The sequence below is a fragment of the Tripterygium wilfordii genome, chromosome 13 (assembly GCF_013401445.1).
Source record: "Tripterygium wilfordii isolate XIE 37 chromosome 13, ASM1340144v1, whole genome shotgun sequence".
NCBI lineage: Eukaryota > Viridiplantae > Streptophyta > Magnoliopsida > Celastrales > Celastraceae > Tripterygium > Tripterygium wilfordii.
In genome coordinates, this window is record NC_052244.1 from 6,268,358 (window position 1) to 6,285,269 (window position 16,912).

Below are 16,912 nucleotides of genomic sequence, written 5' to 3' on the forward strand. Positions count from 1 at the left end.
TCTAACATGAATATATTCCCCTTTAGATGGATCTAAGCTTTGAGATCCTTGTTTACCTTTTTTCCCGGCAGTGTTACTGCTAGTTAAAGGAGGATTTTGGTCTCTCGTCAGTTGAGATTTGAAGTTACCCTTTGCAGTTTCTAGATTTTGTTGGAGTCCCCTGAATTGATCAAGCTTGATATCCTACCAACCATAGAAAACAAAAGGAAAAAGTGGATAGTAAAATCTAAAGGTTCTTTCAAGTTTCAACTTTAAGAAACAATTACGAAACATAGTTCCCACCTGCCAACTCCTTTTCCCCTGAGGTGCATTTAAGAAATAATCATATTGGTACCTGAGACTCCAATTGTTGAACTCTCAAGAATGAGATTAGTGCATCTACGATGCAACAGAATCATTTTGAGTTGTCTCACAAGAATTGCTTTAAACCAACCCTAATTTTACACTCTTGCACTTTATCCACTACCTGAGAGACCGCTCTAAGCACCAAGCACTCCCAATTGATAGCTTATTGACTTGAGCATTAGAGAGGTCCCGTGAGCACACCCTCAGGGTCCCCCGTAGCTCAAGTGTTCTTCTATGCATGTCATCCTCATCAATACCAAAGGAAATACCTAACGACAATCCTGCAGCCTAATATGTCATAATGACCAAACATAGTTTCAGATGTCATCAGGTTAGTGTCATAAGTGGAAAACAAGTTCTCAAAATTTTAAAATGGTTAGGACTCGAAGCAAATGAACAACAATAAATTGAGGGCTAGTGTTCCTCAAAACAAACCTCGGGGAAATAACTCTCATCAAAGTATGGTAATATCGTCTTGAAAGAAATAAGGATACCCATTGATAGGTAATATGCTCTTGAAATAAATAGGGATACCCATTTTATGACTGTGAAAGTCGACAATAAATATTTTTAAAAATGGGGCAAAGCATAAAAATTTCTATCATCAGGAAGACTAAATTTGAAATTCTTTTGTCATGATTCTGTAGTATTATGTTTTTGCATTGAAACTAATGAACTCTTGAGATTCACACACAGTCATAAATGAAATAACGTACTTTAGATTTCAAGTACCTAACTCCGTGAGAGGTACAATTAAAATTTTTTTATATAGTTTGTTAATGATAATTTCATATCCATGTTTACTCACTAATGCATTAATGATTGCTTAACGTCAAATCTTAGGCAAGTGACATATGCTGAATGTCTAAATGATTAAATATTTCTTCATGTGTAAGAATAATTATGTTCTTTCTAAAGAACTATTAGTCAATATATTTAAAAACATGCGGAATAAGAAACAATAACTAACACACAAAAATAACGAGGAAACCCAACTGGAATAAAAATCTCGAGTCTATCAAACGATCGACTTTCAAAAAAATTCACTATGTGAACAAAGATTAAAAAGGTTTATCTTCACTAGAAAAACACATTAGTACATCTATGGTTCAACATATGTTTCATCAAATATAGCAAATCCGTTAGCTGCACATGTTTTGGCACCCACCAAAGACTTTTGCTGAGATAATGTTGTTTGGTTGCCCACCAACAAGTGATCCATTCCATCAAGAGCTATCTCACGCCAACACTCTACCTTAACCAGATTGCATATGCAAAAAATACTTCGAAGCAATGAAAGACTTGAACATATCTATGCAAAAGCTTCGATGATGTTCGTATCAGCTCTTTGAAGGATATATACGACTTGACCTATTAATAGATATATCCAAGACAACTATTGTGATAAAACAAAAACTCTGATATGATAAATCATAGGAGATATATTTCAATCAGAGTTTTACTCTATAGGTTTTATCTCCTAGTATTTTATCTTGTGTCAAACCCTAGATAAAGTTTATCTAACTAAGGACACCTTTTATCTAAAGTCCTAATATCATATCTATATCATACGAGAGATAAAATACTCTTATCCATGGCATAGCTGAGCAATAACACGAAGAATGTGTTTGGATCGGAATCAGAATCACGATTGGAATAGGTCACCTCAGGTTACGTAAACAATATAGGCTACTTCAACTTACATCACTGCACAGAAACCAAATAAACCAGGAATATGGCTGTCCACACAAATTGTCATAACAATAGGATTAAAAATTTCAACAATGTGTGTATACCTCTTGAGTTTTGATCTTAACCATACTCTTTGACTTGCAAATAATTCTTTGGTCAGTTTTGAAATTTCCAAGAAGAAGGAGATGGGATACTCAAGGCTATTGCAAAGAAAGCAAGGATCAATTGAAGAGTTTGACAATGTGGGTTCAAAAAGGAGGAGTATGATCAATATTTGATTTTTTTATTTTGATTTTATTACTTTTTTATTATTTGAATTGATTAGTTGAGTGTTTGAGGGAGGTATGGTATGTTTGACTTTAGAGATGTGCTTGTTCTACTATTACATTTGTTGCAAGTTGTGCTACATTTGTTTGCAAGTTTTCCAATTACACTTAAGTGTGATGGTGTGCACATTGATATAATCTTGTTGACTGCAAGTTGGTGTTATTATTTGATTGTTATGATGATCATCAGATTATTTAGTTTGTTTTGACCTTGCAATGGTAAAAGGGGATCGTAGGATTTTTAATCCTAGTTGTTATGACAGTTGCATGGTCATTCACCATTTTCTCTAACATTGTTGTATTGTTCTACTATTGTGGACACTATGCTTTAATCATGTCAAAAAGTTTAATGTATATATGTTTGACTTTACACAGTATAAGATATGACTTTGATATTGACTACATGTTTTTGTTTCATGTAAGTTTTGACCTCGGGCGATTGTAGGATTTTTAATCATTAGTGGAATTATCTGCTGTCTAAAATTGAGAAATCAACTCATATGTTTGTGAGTGGAATCACTAAGATATATGGTAAAGTAAGCAACTTCAATAATTTCACGGCTGGTGGATTACCCAAGTCACAAAAATACATGCCAGTAGTAGCTTATAGTGTTATAAAGAGGACTAACGAGATTGTCGAGGAGCTTCTTAGACGGATTGATAATGAAGCGAGAGGACAGATGGAGTAGAGGAACTATGAGTTTGCAATCGAGATTTCGAAGCGGCCATCAGTGATTTAAGAGGAGATGGAGAAGAAACATTCCTTGATTCAGAATATGAAGAGAAGTATAACTGAAAAGTATGGCAAGATAAATGAGACTGTGAGGAGACGTTGGAGAAGATTCATTCCTTGGACAATGAGGTTGTGGGGTTAGGGATTTAGCTGGCTAATCTTATTTGGAATCCCAGAGGCCTTTGTTGATTGATCAATTGAGTTTTGTTTCAAATATTCATGACCAAATTTATGAAATTAGAAAGATGATAGATGCAACTGATCATTCATAATTATCGGAGTTTACTTCTATCGCTTAGATTTTCAATCTTATGCATATGACGAGAGTGTGGGGTGTAAGTAGTACATCATTCTTACTCGTATCTGATTATTTTATTTTGTTCTTTCTCGTCTTGGATCATGTGGCTAAAAAGAACTTGCTGACTATTGTATTGCATTGATATCTTCTTGTGAAGTCGTGACTGACAGAATACTTGGATCTTGACCCTTAAATCTATTGAACAGTATTCTTGATAATAAAGTTTGTTAGTAATGTTTGAAAGGGCTATGTCATCAATAGAGTGAAACACTCTCATCAAATAAGGTAATCTTGTCGTAAAATAAATAGGGATACCCATTGACAGGTAATATGCTCTTGAAATGAAGAGGGATACCAATTTTATGATTGTGAAAATCGACAATAAATAAAAATTGGGGCAAAGCATCAAAATCTCTATTATCAAGAAGACTAGATTTAAAAATCTTTTGGGTCATAATTCTTTAATATTATGTTTTGGCATTGAAACTAATGAACTCTTGAGATTCACACATAGTTCACGGATGATATAACATGCTTCAGATTTCAAGTATCTGACACAATGAGAGGTACAATTAAATTCTTTTTATAAAGTTTGTTAATGATGATTTCATATCAATGTTTTTGTCACTAATGTATCAATTATTGCTTAGCTTCAAATCTTACCTCTGGTAAGTGACATATATTGAATGTCTAAATGATTGAATATTTCTTCATGTGTGAGAATATGTGTGTTTTTCCCAAAGAATTGTTAGTCAAGATATTTGGAAACGTGCGAAATAAGAAACACTAACCAACGACAAAAATAACGAGGAAACCTAACTGAGAAAAAATGTCGAGTCTATTAAGCGACCAACCTTCGAAACAATCCACTATGTGAACAAATATTATAAAGGTTTTATCCTCACTAGAAAAAAAATCTTAGTACATATATGATTCAGCGTATGTTTCGTCAAATATAGCAAGTCCGTTAGCTGCACAGGCTTTGGCACCTAGCAAAGACTTTTGCTAAGTTGATGTTATTTGGTCGCCCACCAATAGGTGATCCACTCCACCAAGAGCTATTTCACTCTTTAGGTTTTATCTCCTAGTGTTTAATCTTGAGCCAAACCCTAGATAAAGATTATCTAACTAAAGACACATCTTATCTAAAGTCCAAATATCATATCTCAATCATACAAGATATAAAAACACTTTTATCCACATCATAGCTGAGTAATAACAAGAAGGATTTTTAATCCTAGTGATTATGATGGTTGCGTGGTCAATCAGATTTTTATCTAACTCTCTTATGAGACTATAGGAAAGTAACATGGAGTAGGTTACTATAGTCGGATCCGATTTAACAGATCTTATCCATTTCATACGTGATTATTTAGTCACGTGGGTCGGATTCTATTTATCACTTATATGTTATCTAAATTATCATGTATGGATAAAATAAATAGATCTTATCTTAGACATTTGGATAAATCTTGAAAATATATGTTTGTTGAGATAAAGGTGATATGTTAATTTGGTTGTTGTTAAATATCTCCAATTGATAATAGATTTATCTTTTAGATAAGTTTATTCTCTTATTTATCACTTGGACACCAAAATATGATAAGCATTTTTTAAAGGCAGAGCACTCTAGGAAGATCATCGAAGCAATTGGAAAAATTCTGAAATCGTGGTTAAGCTTCATGTTCTTTGTTTCATTATCTCTTGTATTTGAGTGAAAATAGATCAGTGTATTGGTAGTCAAGAGAGAGATTTATCATGATTGACCACCAAATAAAATTGTGAGAGTTGTTGATAGATTCCATAGTTGAAGACGTTCACCTTAAAACCCTTAGTGGATTCCAAGGTTGATTCGAATTTGGTGGATTCCTAGAGAGATCGTCTCAACACAAATCCTTGGTGGATTGCAAGGTAGACTATAGCCAAGGTGAATTCCGACTGTTGAAACATACATTAGATCAAGGTGGTTCGTGCATTCAAGCAAATGTTAGAGTGAGTGAGTTGAATTCCTATCTTTTGTAACCTTTATTTTGTATAGTGAATTGGTTCAAAGGTTTGTCGTTGTATAGACTTGAGATTTTTTCTCCGGTTTAAGGTTCTTCATAAAAATTGTGGTGTTCAATTATTGTTTATTATTTCACACATTTCTTTATTGTTAATTAACTATCTTTATAACGAGGTATTGATCATACCATCTCACAATATGGTAAATCGAAGTAACAAATATTAAATATTAGGTTCATCATCAAATCAATATTAAGATATATTTATTATTTAGCAAAAAAAAAACGTTGCATATATGTGATAAGTATTCCATGAAAAAAAAAATAACCTTGTAAGCGATCATGTTCAATGATCCCAATGATAGAGACATGTCATTCTATAACAAGCATTTGCATGTTACCAACTACCAATGAATTGACTAAATTGATAAAAATTGTAAAGCTTTTTTTTTCTTTTTCTTTTTTTTTTTTTCACGTGGAAGGATCCGATGAGTTCGATTCTTCTACAATCAATCTCATTCAATCACCTAACTCATTTGTGACACATCATGTGATCCAATTAATCTGAATCGTGAATTAATTAACTATAATTATATTCATAATCACGTATGAAAAACAAATAATAAATCTCATTTATATATCAAAAAAATGTTGAATATTAAGGCACATAATTCCAACGCTATTAAATTAATTTATACAAGATTCCAATTACATTTATATCTTTCTTACCAAACATGACTTCCATAAAATAGTTGATTAATAATAATAATAACTTTATTTTTTCAAATAAGATTGAAAATGATGTTGATCCAAATAATGTTTGTTTACATGTACAATTTCTAAAAACCCAAAACGGATAGTCCAAGTAAACTTAGTCATCCTGTACATCATCAACTCATAAAATGTTTTTGTATTTTTTACTTTTATTAATTCGACTACCAAACGTATCTGCAGCCAAGCAAAAGACGTAAATACACTGTGCACACTAATGTCCACAAAAGGCCATTATTATTTGCGTTGTTGCCTTGTCGTTGTCCTTAGCTTTGTCAACAAAATAGTACGTACAAGAGAAACAGGCCACACAACTTTCACGAGGGGAACACAGCACACCAATCCTAAGAGTAATTTCAAAAATTATACTTATATTTTTATAAATCCAATCATTTTTTTTTTTTCTCAACTTTGTCAACAAAATAGTGCGTACGAGAGAAACAGGCCACGCGACTTTCATGAGTGGTGAACTACAGCACACCAATCCTAAGAGTGGTCGGAATTTTTTTTTACTAATTTCATCCAATCATATTTTTTTTTCAAAAAAAAAAATCAAATTTCACATGAAAAAATATAGAATATCCTACATAATTGTTTTCATGTTAAATTTGAATTTTATTTTAAGCAAAAAGTATATGCAAAATATTCTCAAACTTTTCCTTCTGCCACATATATCTTCTACTTTCTCTTGTTCATTAATTTTCTTACTTAAATTAATATCTTGCTCTGCCTGGATTATTTGCCTCTACCCAACACCAACACATACAAAGAGTGACTTGGTCATTAATAAATTAGTTTTGTCCATATCTAGTTGGGCTCTTATATTAAGATTTCTTTATTGTCATTTCCAGTCACTGGGCCGTAATAAATTGATTGGTCGTAGAGGCACCAATAATATCAGGTTGATAAGAGAATGGAGAACCAGAAAGCATCGCCGGCGAACTCATGTCCTCTGACTCCTTTAGGATTTCTGGATCGAGCAGCGACTGTGTATGGAGATTGCCCCTCCGTCATCTACAACGACACCACTTACACATGGTCTCAAACACACCGTCGGTGCCTCCAGCTGGCTTCGTCGCTTTCTTCATTGGGCATCAAACGGGGCGATGTGGTGTCCGTTATTGCCCCAAACATCCCCGCCATGTACGAGCTTTATTTCGCCGTTCCATTCACCGGTGCGGTCCTCAACAGCATCAACACCCGCCTCGACGCGCGTACAGCCTCAGTACTCCTTCTCCACAGCGAATCAAAGCTCATCTTCGTTGACGTCATGTCACTTTCTCTAATCCGTGAGGCCATCTCTCTGTTTCCGAGCGACAGAGTCAAGCGTCCCCTGCTTGTCCTCATCCAAGAAGATGAGGTTTTACCAATCAATGATCCCATTAATATTGTCTATGACAGTTACGAGGAACTATTGGGTAAGGGAGATCCGAATTTCAAATGGGTTCGACCCGAAACAGAGTTGGATCCAATTACATTGAGCTACACATCGGGCACAACCTCCGATCCTAAAGGGGTGGTTCACTGCCACAAAGGGGCCTTCATTCAAACAGTAACTTCCCTCGTTGACTGGTCAATACCGAGTCAACCAGTGTATTTATGGACTCTGCCCATGTTTCACGCGAACGGGTGGAGCTTTCCATGGGGCATGGCAGCCGTCGGTGGGACGAACATCTGTCTCCGCAAAGTCGACCCTTCCATAGTCTACGGTCTGATCAATAAACACAGAGTCACTCACATGTGCGGAGCCCCTGTTGTTCTCAATTTGCTCTCAAACTCGCCCAATGAAAAACTGTTACGCCCGGTCGACATCCTAACGGGCGGAGCTCCACCACCCGCTGCAATACTAACCCGAATCGAGTCCCTGGGTTTCCTAGTAACTCACGGGTACGGGTTGACTGAAACGGGCGGGGTAGTCATTTCCTGCGCTTGGAAGCCACAGTGGAACCGATTTCCCGCAACAGAGAGAGCAAAATTGAAAGCGAGACAAGGGGTAGGAAATATTGGGTTAGTAGAAGTGGACGTTTTGGATCCGGATACGGGAGAGAGAGTGAAGCGAGACGGGTCAACAATCGGTGAAATTGTATTGAGAGGAGGCTGTGTTATGCTCGGATACCTGAAAGATCCAGAAGGGACATCGAAGTGTATGCGAAACGGATGGTTCTACACAGGCGATATAGGGGTTATGCACCCAGATGGGTATCTCGAAATCAAAGATCGATCAAAGGATGTGATAATCAGTGGAGGAGAGAATCTGAGCAGTGTAGAAGTCGAGTCGGTGTTGTACACGAATCCTGCTGTGAATGAGGCGGCGGTTGTTGCCAGGCCTGATGAATTTTGGGGGGAGACGCCATGTGCGTTTATCAGTTTTAAAGATGGAATTGATTGCAAACCTAGCGAGAGGGAGATTATTGAGTATTGTAGGAAAAAGCTGCCACATTATATGGTGCCAAAAACTGTGGTGATTGAACAAGAACTGCCAAAGACTGCAACTGGAAAGATTCAGAAGCATTTGCTCAGAGACGTGGCCAGAGGTTTGGGTCCTTCTAGAGTGAGTCGGATGTAACTTTGTTTTGGTAAAAATTTGATTTCTTCATGGAGTGTTGTCATGGGCATTATCATTTGGCGTATGATTTACGAAAATAAAAGATTGTTAGTCTCGTAACTTTGTCATTGCATTCATAACAATGTGCATGATGTGTCGTAAAATGATTTTTGTGAAAATATATTATATTTGTTATTGAAATTTTAGGCATACTACTAGTTTTTGACACATGAAAAATATTCATTCTTCGACTAAAAAATATAAAGCAATGGTCGGGGACAGCAACTGACGCAAGAAAAAAATGGGTACAAAATTACGATGCCAAAAAGAAAATCTAACTACGGCTACCACCCATCCCAAATGCACGCAAGGAAAAATAGAGAACAACAACTCGATATTAGTCCCCTCAAAATGACCAGTATGAGGATTACATACGCAATGGTCATGCAATAATACCGAAAGAAACACTTTTTTTTTTTTTTTTTTTATGTATTCTCACATCCAATTCGTCCCTCACATGGCTTTTTTCATGTATTAACTTAAGCACCTTTTGTAAACGTGTAGATAAGTGAAATGACAAGTGGGGATCATTGCTTTGGGGATCACATGTTCCAAATCAATGGTGAGATTGAGGTACGTAAGTTAGTATAATTTACGAGTGTCTGCATAAGAGGGTTTTTGTATACATATATTTATATACATATACATATATATATATATATCTATCTATCTATATATGTGTGTGTGTCTATATATATATATATATATATATATCTATATAAAGTTTTTCTCCTATGTGGACCAAGTTTGTGGACCTAATCCAACCATTGGATCTATTGGATCCATCTTCTAATCCAACCGTTGGATCCATCCTTCCTTCTAATCTAATCGGGCTTCAACGTCAGAGATGATTTCCTTCGACTTCATCCTTCTTCGAGCTTCAACGTCAAAGTCTCCTTCGACTTCATCCTTCCCCTTCCATCTTCTTCCGAAATCACCTCTCTTCTTCCCATCTACGCCTGACCCCCAAACCCCCAAATCACCCGACAAACTCCTTTCCTCAAGGGTTCAACCCAGTTCCCCTCTCCAAATCGCGAGGACCCAACGACCATCGTGCACCACGACGATGGCGCGACAACGACGACCCAACGACCATCATGAACCACGGCGATGGCGACGACTCAGGTGGATGGTTCCACGGAGAAAGTGGTGGATGGTGTTGAGATCGTGAACCTAGAGAATTTAGGGTCAAAGGTTGTTGTACGACTCTCTTCTCCCAAATAGGAACGGAATGACACAATTTGGATTCATATGTTCGGGCACGGTGTCACCACCTGGTGGTGTTCTAGAAGCCACTCGTAATCGCAGAATAGAGCGTTTGTGTTGGCGTCTGAAAAAGGCCAGTAAAGGTCAGTTCTTATTTATGCCATACAATCCCAGGTTTGAATTCAGTGTTCTTATTTCAATTTTCATTCAGTTTAGCATGTCTTTCATAACTGATGATTTATAACATAACTGTTGGTTTCTCTATTACTTACTTACTTTCTTCTTCTTCTTTTTTTCTATTTTAGTTTCCATTGAATTTTACTTGTGATTGATGTGGTGAAAAAAGAAGTGTTTTATCTGGATCCTATAGGGCAAGATAATCATGATCATGATTTGGAATATATGATTAAAGTGTATGTATTCTTTCTATTTGATCGCATTCTTATTTTCGGTTTGTTTCACTATATTTCAGATACTTAACTACATGTACTTTAATATGCATACAGCTCCATGACAATGTACACAACCGAGGTTAGTAAGGAAAGATGGAATTACAATGCTAAGTGAGATTTGTGAAGGTAAAACAAATTACCTTAAGTAAATATTGTGTGCCTATTACTTTAAGCTAAAGTATGTTATATTTCTAACTATCATTTTTTTGTTTAACTGTGAATAAATACCCACACAACCAGGAAATATCGAATGCGGCTATTATGTGATGCGATACATGAAGGACATAATAGCAAACATTAGTTTGCTAATGAATGAAGTAAGTTATTGATGAATGATGACTAAGATTTCATACGTTTGGTTTATACCATGTATAGCATTGTTTTATAACTTTGATGGCTTTTATGTTGTGCCTATCAGTTCAATGGAAAGACGATGTACACTCAGGCTGAAATCGACGAGGTTCGTTTGGAGTGGGCTAATCATTGTTCCGAAATCATCAACGCATCACCAAAACGGTTAGTACAAATTGCGATACCATATATAGATGACTTGTTTAGCAAAAACTTGAGCTGCTGGTGGATTCTTGTTTGAGATAAACCTTGCTTCATTGATGTATTTAGATTATCAGACTATATATCTGAATTGAGGTCACCCTTTGAAACATGCAAATGGTCTAGTTGGGTAACTAAAGTTCTTTCATCTGTGCAGTGTTTGAGGACCTTTCTGGGAATGGGAGGAACTGCTGCATTTCCTTGGCTGGGAATGGTTTAATTTTCTTCTTTTTTTGTTTGTGAAACTGATAAACTTTGATAGGTTGCTAGAAATTGTGTCTTGTTTGATAGGTTGTTACGAATTCTCTCTTGTTTAGCATGCATGGAATTGTTTTGATTAAAGTACTTGAAATATAAAGTTTGAGAATCTGTTGCTTATATAAGATGAGACTTTTTTCCTTGTATTGAATGTTATGTAATATTATGTAGTATATTATAATGCTTTTGGATTCAATTTTATATCCAATTTAATTTTAATTTCATATATCAAATCTGTAAATGAATTTTAAATACAGAAATAAATAAATAAAATTTAAAAATTAGTATTTATTTTAAAATAATTTTTTAATCTCGTGACAGAAAAAAACCAATCACAAAATTCTGTCACAAAAATACCGAATTAAAAATTTTGGCGCCAAAATAAAATAATTTTGGCACCAAAATTAAATGAAAATTTTTAAAAAAATATTTCATTTTCCCCCCAGAAAATCAAACTTAAAAAGTCAATACCCATAAAAAAAATCGACTCCCGCCAAAATATTAAGCGAAATTAATTAAAAAATTAATTTTTTGGTGCGATAGATTTATGATTATTAAATTATATCATTAATGCATGATAGATTTTTTTTTATGTCATAAAAAGATGACAATGACATACATGATAAAAATGAACTCTATTATACACTCCTTTTATGATAGTGTTTTTCTATCATTTAAGGTCCTTTTTCTTGTAGTGAACCGTCATAATTTGGAGTTCTCTTATCCCGCACAAGCAGTACCACAATCAAGGTATCTTGCATTTTCAAATAAATTCTATTATTCTATAATTGAAGTTATTTGAAAGTCTTGCAACATATTATTAGAGTCGGCACGGGCCAAGCAACTAGTCCATATTTTAAGTGATTCTGGGCCCCATTTGGGAATATTGGAATATGCACGGATGTCCACCGACACAACAAGTGGTCCAAAATTATTGAAAATTTCTATCCTTCCACCTTCTCCTTAGTGTAGACTCCACAAAAGGGTATTATCCTTCTATGCAAGTGATGTGAAATATTTATAAGTGCATAAATTGTACAAGTAATAAAATGAAGAGTAAATTATTATTCCCATAAGGATTGATTGAACTAATATTGATTATCAATTGTGATTAATCCTAACGCTATTTGGATAACCGAATAGTTGATGATGAAAGTTAAAAGACATAAACAAAATGAGCTAGGACAACATAATTAACTTCAAACACAACAATGAATATCACATACTAAAAGCACTAGGGCACCTAATTCACTGTCCCCCATCCAATTCACTTCCTTTGACTCGCTAACCCTTAATTACCTTTTATCAATAATCGGTTTCCCTATTCTCTTTGATGTTTCATTCCTGGTTACATTAAAAGTGTCTTTATCCCCAACCCTTGTTATTCCTAACATTTGAATTCAAGAGACAAAAATCCATTACAATTCATGGACTAACCGTGTAGTGATTGCATAGGTCATGCCTCTATATTCCTATGGTTCATGCAATCTACGATGTCTATGATTAAAGGCAAATCCTAGATATCTCTTTTCGGTCTCAGTCTAGGTAACATAACATTCAAGGGTTGATTAAGCACTCAAAAACATTAAGTAGACCAATAAACAATCAACAAAACATAGAAATCAAGAGAATTATTGAATCATCAGGATTTAGGTTCCATTAGGACCCTAGTTATGAAAATCTAACTACCCAGTTAATATACAAGAAGATATAGAAATAAGACAAATTAAATCTAAAGGAAAGAACAGCAAACACAAAGGAGAGAGCTGCGGCCGCTGTCGTAGCTCTGGCGTCCCTGGTGTCCCGTAACCAACAAAACCTAAACCTTTTATTTACATTTTTCTTGACCTTTAGTTTGTGGGTCCCAAAAACTGCTATTTTGTATTTTCTTTCCATTTCTTTTCCACTTCTGCCGCCCCTCTTGCATCCTTTTGTCAACAACCGGGCCCACGTCTTTCTTTCTCTCTGGTTCTATCTCCATTCAGCTGACTTCCTTCAATTAGTCGATCGATCGAACTAATCCTCTACCTCAATTGAACAATTGTGTTGACAAGATCTGTCTCTCTTTTAGCTTATTTTCTCTCCATTTTTGCCTTTCAACCCGTAAATCCGAAGATCAGCAATTAACAAAGTGTCAATCAAGGCTGATGAAACCTAAGAACCCAGATAATTTTCCAATGCCAAACTCGCGTAAGGCACAAAAGGTTGTGAGAATGAATTCTCGATTTTGCTAGTATTTTTATTGATAACTCCATAACTGCTATAATGTAGTATTTATACTTGTCACAATGCATCATAATTCCTAATAATAATAGAACATCACTTACTTTACTTCTCCTAATATTCAGCCGTAATCAAGGCTTTTCACAATAGTAAAGGAAACTAGTTATATGCTTACCATATTAGAAATAGGAAACTATACTAGAACTATAGGAAATCAGCCATCAACTAGACGCATATTCTCTTCACCCTTGCTCTCCAAGTTACCTACGTATTCCGCATGCAAAGCTTCAGGCTCATGGCTACCCGGACTGGGCTGGGCTCGGTGCATCTTCATCTTATAACGTTGGGCTCGATTGTATGCATTCTTGAGTTTGCGACCTTGGTCCTTATCAAAGGTCTTCTACAATCCTGCAAGATCGTACTAAAGGCAGGCCGTGAAATTTGAACACCGGTGTGGTATCAGCCAGGGAAGCTTTGAGGATCAAGTCAATTGGTCACCTGAAGATTTTGTAGTGAGAGAAGTAAAAGGTTTTTACAGAGAGAGAGTTGATAGGAATAGTATGTTAAAGGCCATTATTTTATGTAATATTCGAACTCGATTTATTTATTTGAATAAAATATATTTAGCATTTACAATGAGAAAAGACATATTGACATCAGTGTCTTTTATTCTATATGGTATATGAATTGGTGTGTAGAGTCTAAGCTTGCACATGGAAGATCGATTCATAAGTTCCTATCTAATATAAGTAAGTGATCACAGGTAAGACGGAATTGAACAAACCGTCGGCTTGGCTGTGGTATAGTATTTCAATATATCTATCTTGGTTACAGAGAGCGGCAAAGCTTGAACTTACTATGCCAGTATACTTGAAGTGTATTGATCAGAACTACGTGTGAGTCAATTTTTCAGTCTGACTATATGAAAAGTTGTACACTCACACAGACGTTATAGAATTGTTCATATTCTTAATTTATTAAAGATTATTAGTACATGTACATTTAATGTACGGGGACTTTGATTTACTAAAGGGTGAGGTCTTTTTGTACAGGCCAACAAACACCAATTGAGTTGGGTCACCGCATTAAATGTACGATGGAAAATAATCTGTTAATAAATAAAATTCACGTCCAATTATGGTTGATGATACCCTCTTGAGAATGCTTATAGGATTTGAGATTGTGTCAAAACCCTGCAGGTGAATTTTAATTAATCCGACACATTCAAATAAGTTAAGCGGTAAGCTCAAGGAAATATTTAAATATGTCAATTAAATATTATATGCCAGTGGCATATTTAATTGACGGGTATCTGTAACTTAACGTGGCGAATTTTATGAACACGTATAACTAAAGGCTGAGAATGGGAGGTAGCCTAGTTGGTCAGGTTGTCTGCCCAGGACGTTGAGGTCCAAGGTTCCATTCTCACCAGGGGGTTTGGGATTTGGGTAGTTTTCCATCGTTGTGGTGGCCTTTATGCCCCTCGGATATGACTTAGCGTGTGTGTGGCCTGTGGGCCTTTCAAAAAAAAAAAGTATAACTAAAGGCTCAGATTTAATTTGAGATAAAACGGGGAGTGCAATGATAATATTTTAGTGGAATATATTATAATTTATGAATTATAATTATGTCCATGAGTTTGGACTTATAATTAAATTCATAGGAAGCCCATGTTTTATTTTCCTAGTTTTCCCCATTGTAGCCCAGAAGCCCATTCTCACCAGGGGGTTTATAATTGTTCACTTCAAATAAAGGAGTAGAAATTTTTATAAATTGAATTTTTAGATTGTGAACTCCAGTTTGAAGGAGGTTAGGATTTTTTTATAAAAACAGATGAAGAAACGAAGAGACGAAGGACACCAGCAGCCTTACTACTACTGTCGGCTACTGCTGCCATCACAGGCAGCTGCTGTCAGAGCAGGCAATAGCTTTGGCTGCAGCCAGCAGGTGCTGTAGTGCGTCTGACAGCAGGCGATCATTGTCGGAAGCTGCCGGACAGATGTGGGCGGCAAGGGTTGCGGGTGTGGGGCAATTCGGGTAGTAGTATTTCAAGCATTTTCCAAATAGGGATTCCTAATCAAGTAGAGATTCGGGCTTGATTGAAGACCATGATAGCTAGGACTCTTGATTGATTTGGTTTCCTATTTTAACTATGTCTTATATTTTAATTGTATGTATGATTGTAATTAAATGCCATGCGTAAATTCCAGTCAATGCAATTTTTAAGATATCTCAATTCTAGAAGTTTTGAAATTACGAAAATATTTTTTAACTTTGGATTATTGGTAAGAAAATTTAATAGAGATGTAATTGAAAATATGTGCTGGCTTAGACCTTCCACCCTATCGGAAATTTTCGATTACAGATATCTCAGATTATTAGTTTTCTTGATAGTCATAATGGGTAGTCATTTATTATAAAATTATTTCCCCATTGGAATAAATTTATGAAGATGGTAAGATTATGATTGAGTGATGGTTATACACTTAAATATAAATTATGGAAATATTTCCTATCGAAATCAATACCATTATTTATAGGACCAAAGCAAGTTAACTAATTAAATTAATATTTGACATGGCGTGTTGTCTAGACAATGAAATTTAATGTGAACTAAATTGCATGGAATTTATTCTCCCATCGAGATAGAAAATTTCATGCTAAAGTGTTTTGATTGTCAACGAATTATATGATTGATTATGGGTGCAATTTTAGATAATTCGAATCGTGTATGCCATAAATTAATTTCTGAATATGTCATTTTTCAGTTTTTCAAAATGCCTTCATTCAACCCATTATCTGTTATACTGAAAGACCATAAGTTGGATGGAACAAACTATGTCAACTGGAAAAGAAATTTGAATATTGTGCTCACCTCTAAAGAGTACAAATTTGTGTTGACTGAACTATGCCCTGTATTGCCCGAGGAGGGTGCCACTGATGAGCAAATTAGTGCTCACAAGAAGTGGAAGAAGGCTGATGAAATGGCTAGATGTTACATGTTAGCATCAATGTCAGACGTGTTGCAAACACAACACCAGAATATGACAAGTGCCTATGACATCATTTATAGCCTAAAGGAGATGTTTGGTGATCAAGGCAGAGCCGCAAGGCAGACTGCCATGAAAACACTCCTAATCACCCAAATGAAGGAAGGAGCCAATGTAAGTGAGCACACTCTTAAGATGATGAGTCTTTTGAATGAGCTCGAAGTACTTGGTGCTGATATTGATGGTGAAAACCATATCGATATCGTACTTCAATCTCTTCTTGATAGCTATGAGAATTTTTGGCTGAACTATAACATGAACAAAAGGCTTTATACCTTGTCGGAACTTCTTAATGAGCTTAAAGTAGCAGAAAAACTTCAACCTAAGCAAGCTAATGTCTATCTGAATGAGAAGTGATCTTCTACTATACCGAAAGGTAAGAAGAAGAAAAATACTCA

General features: G+C 35.5%; 1 protein-coding gene across 1 annotated transcript; it reads left to right on the forward strand.

The window, feature by feature from the left end:
- Window positions 1–6,920: 6,920 nt before the first annotated feature.
- On the forward strand, window positions 6,921–8,841 carry LOC120013150 (probable acyl-activating enzyme 5, peroxisomal). The gene has a single exon (XM_038864864.1). It carries the CDS (start codon window positions 7,082–7,084, stop codon window positions 8,732–8,734), a length of 1,653 nt encoding a protein of 550 aa, XP_038720792.1. The 5' UTR covers window positions 6,921–7,081; the 3' UTR covers window positions 8,735–8,841.
- Window positions 8,842–16,912: the final 8,071 nt, after the last annotated feature.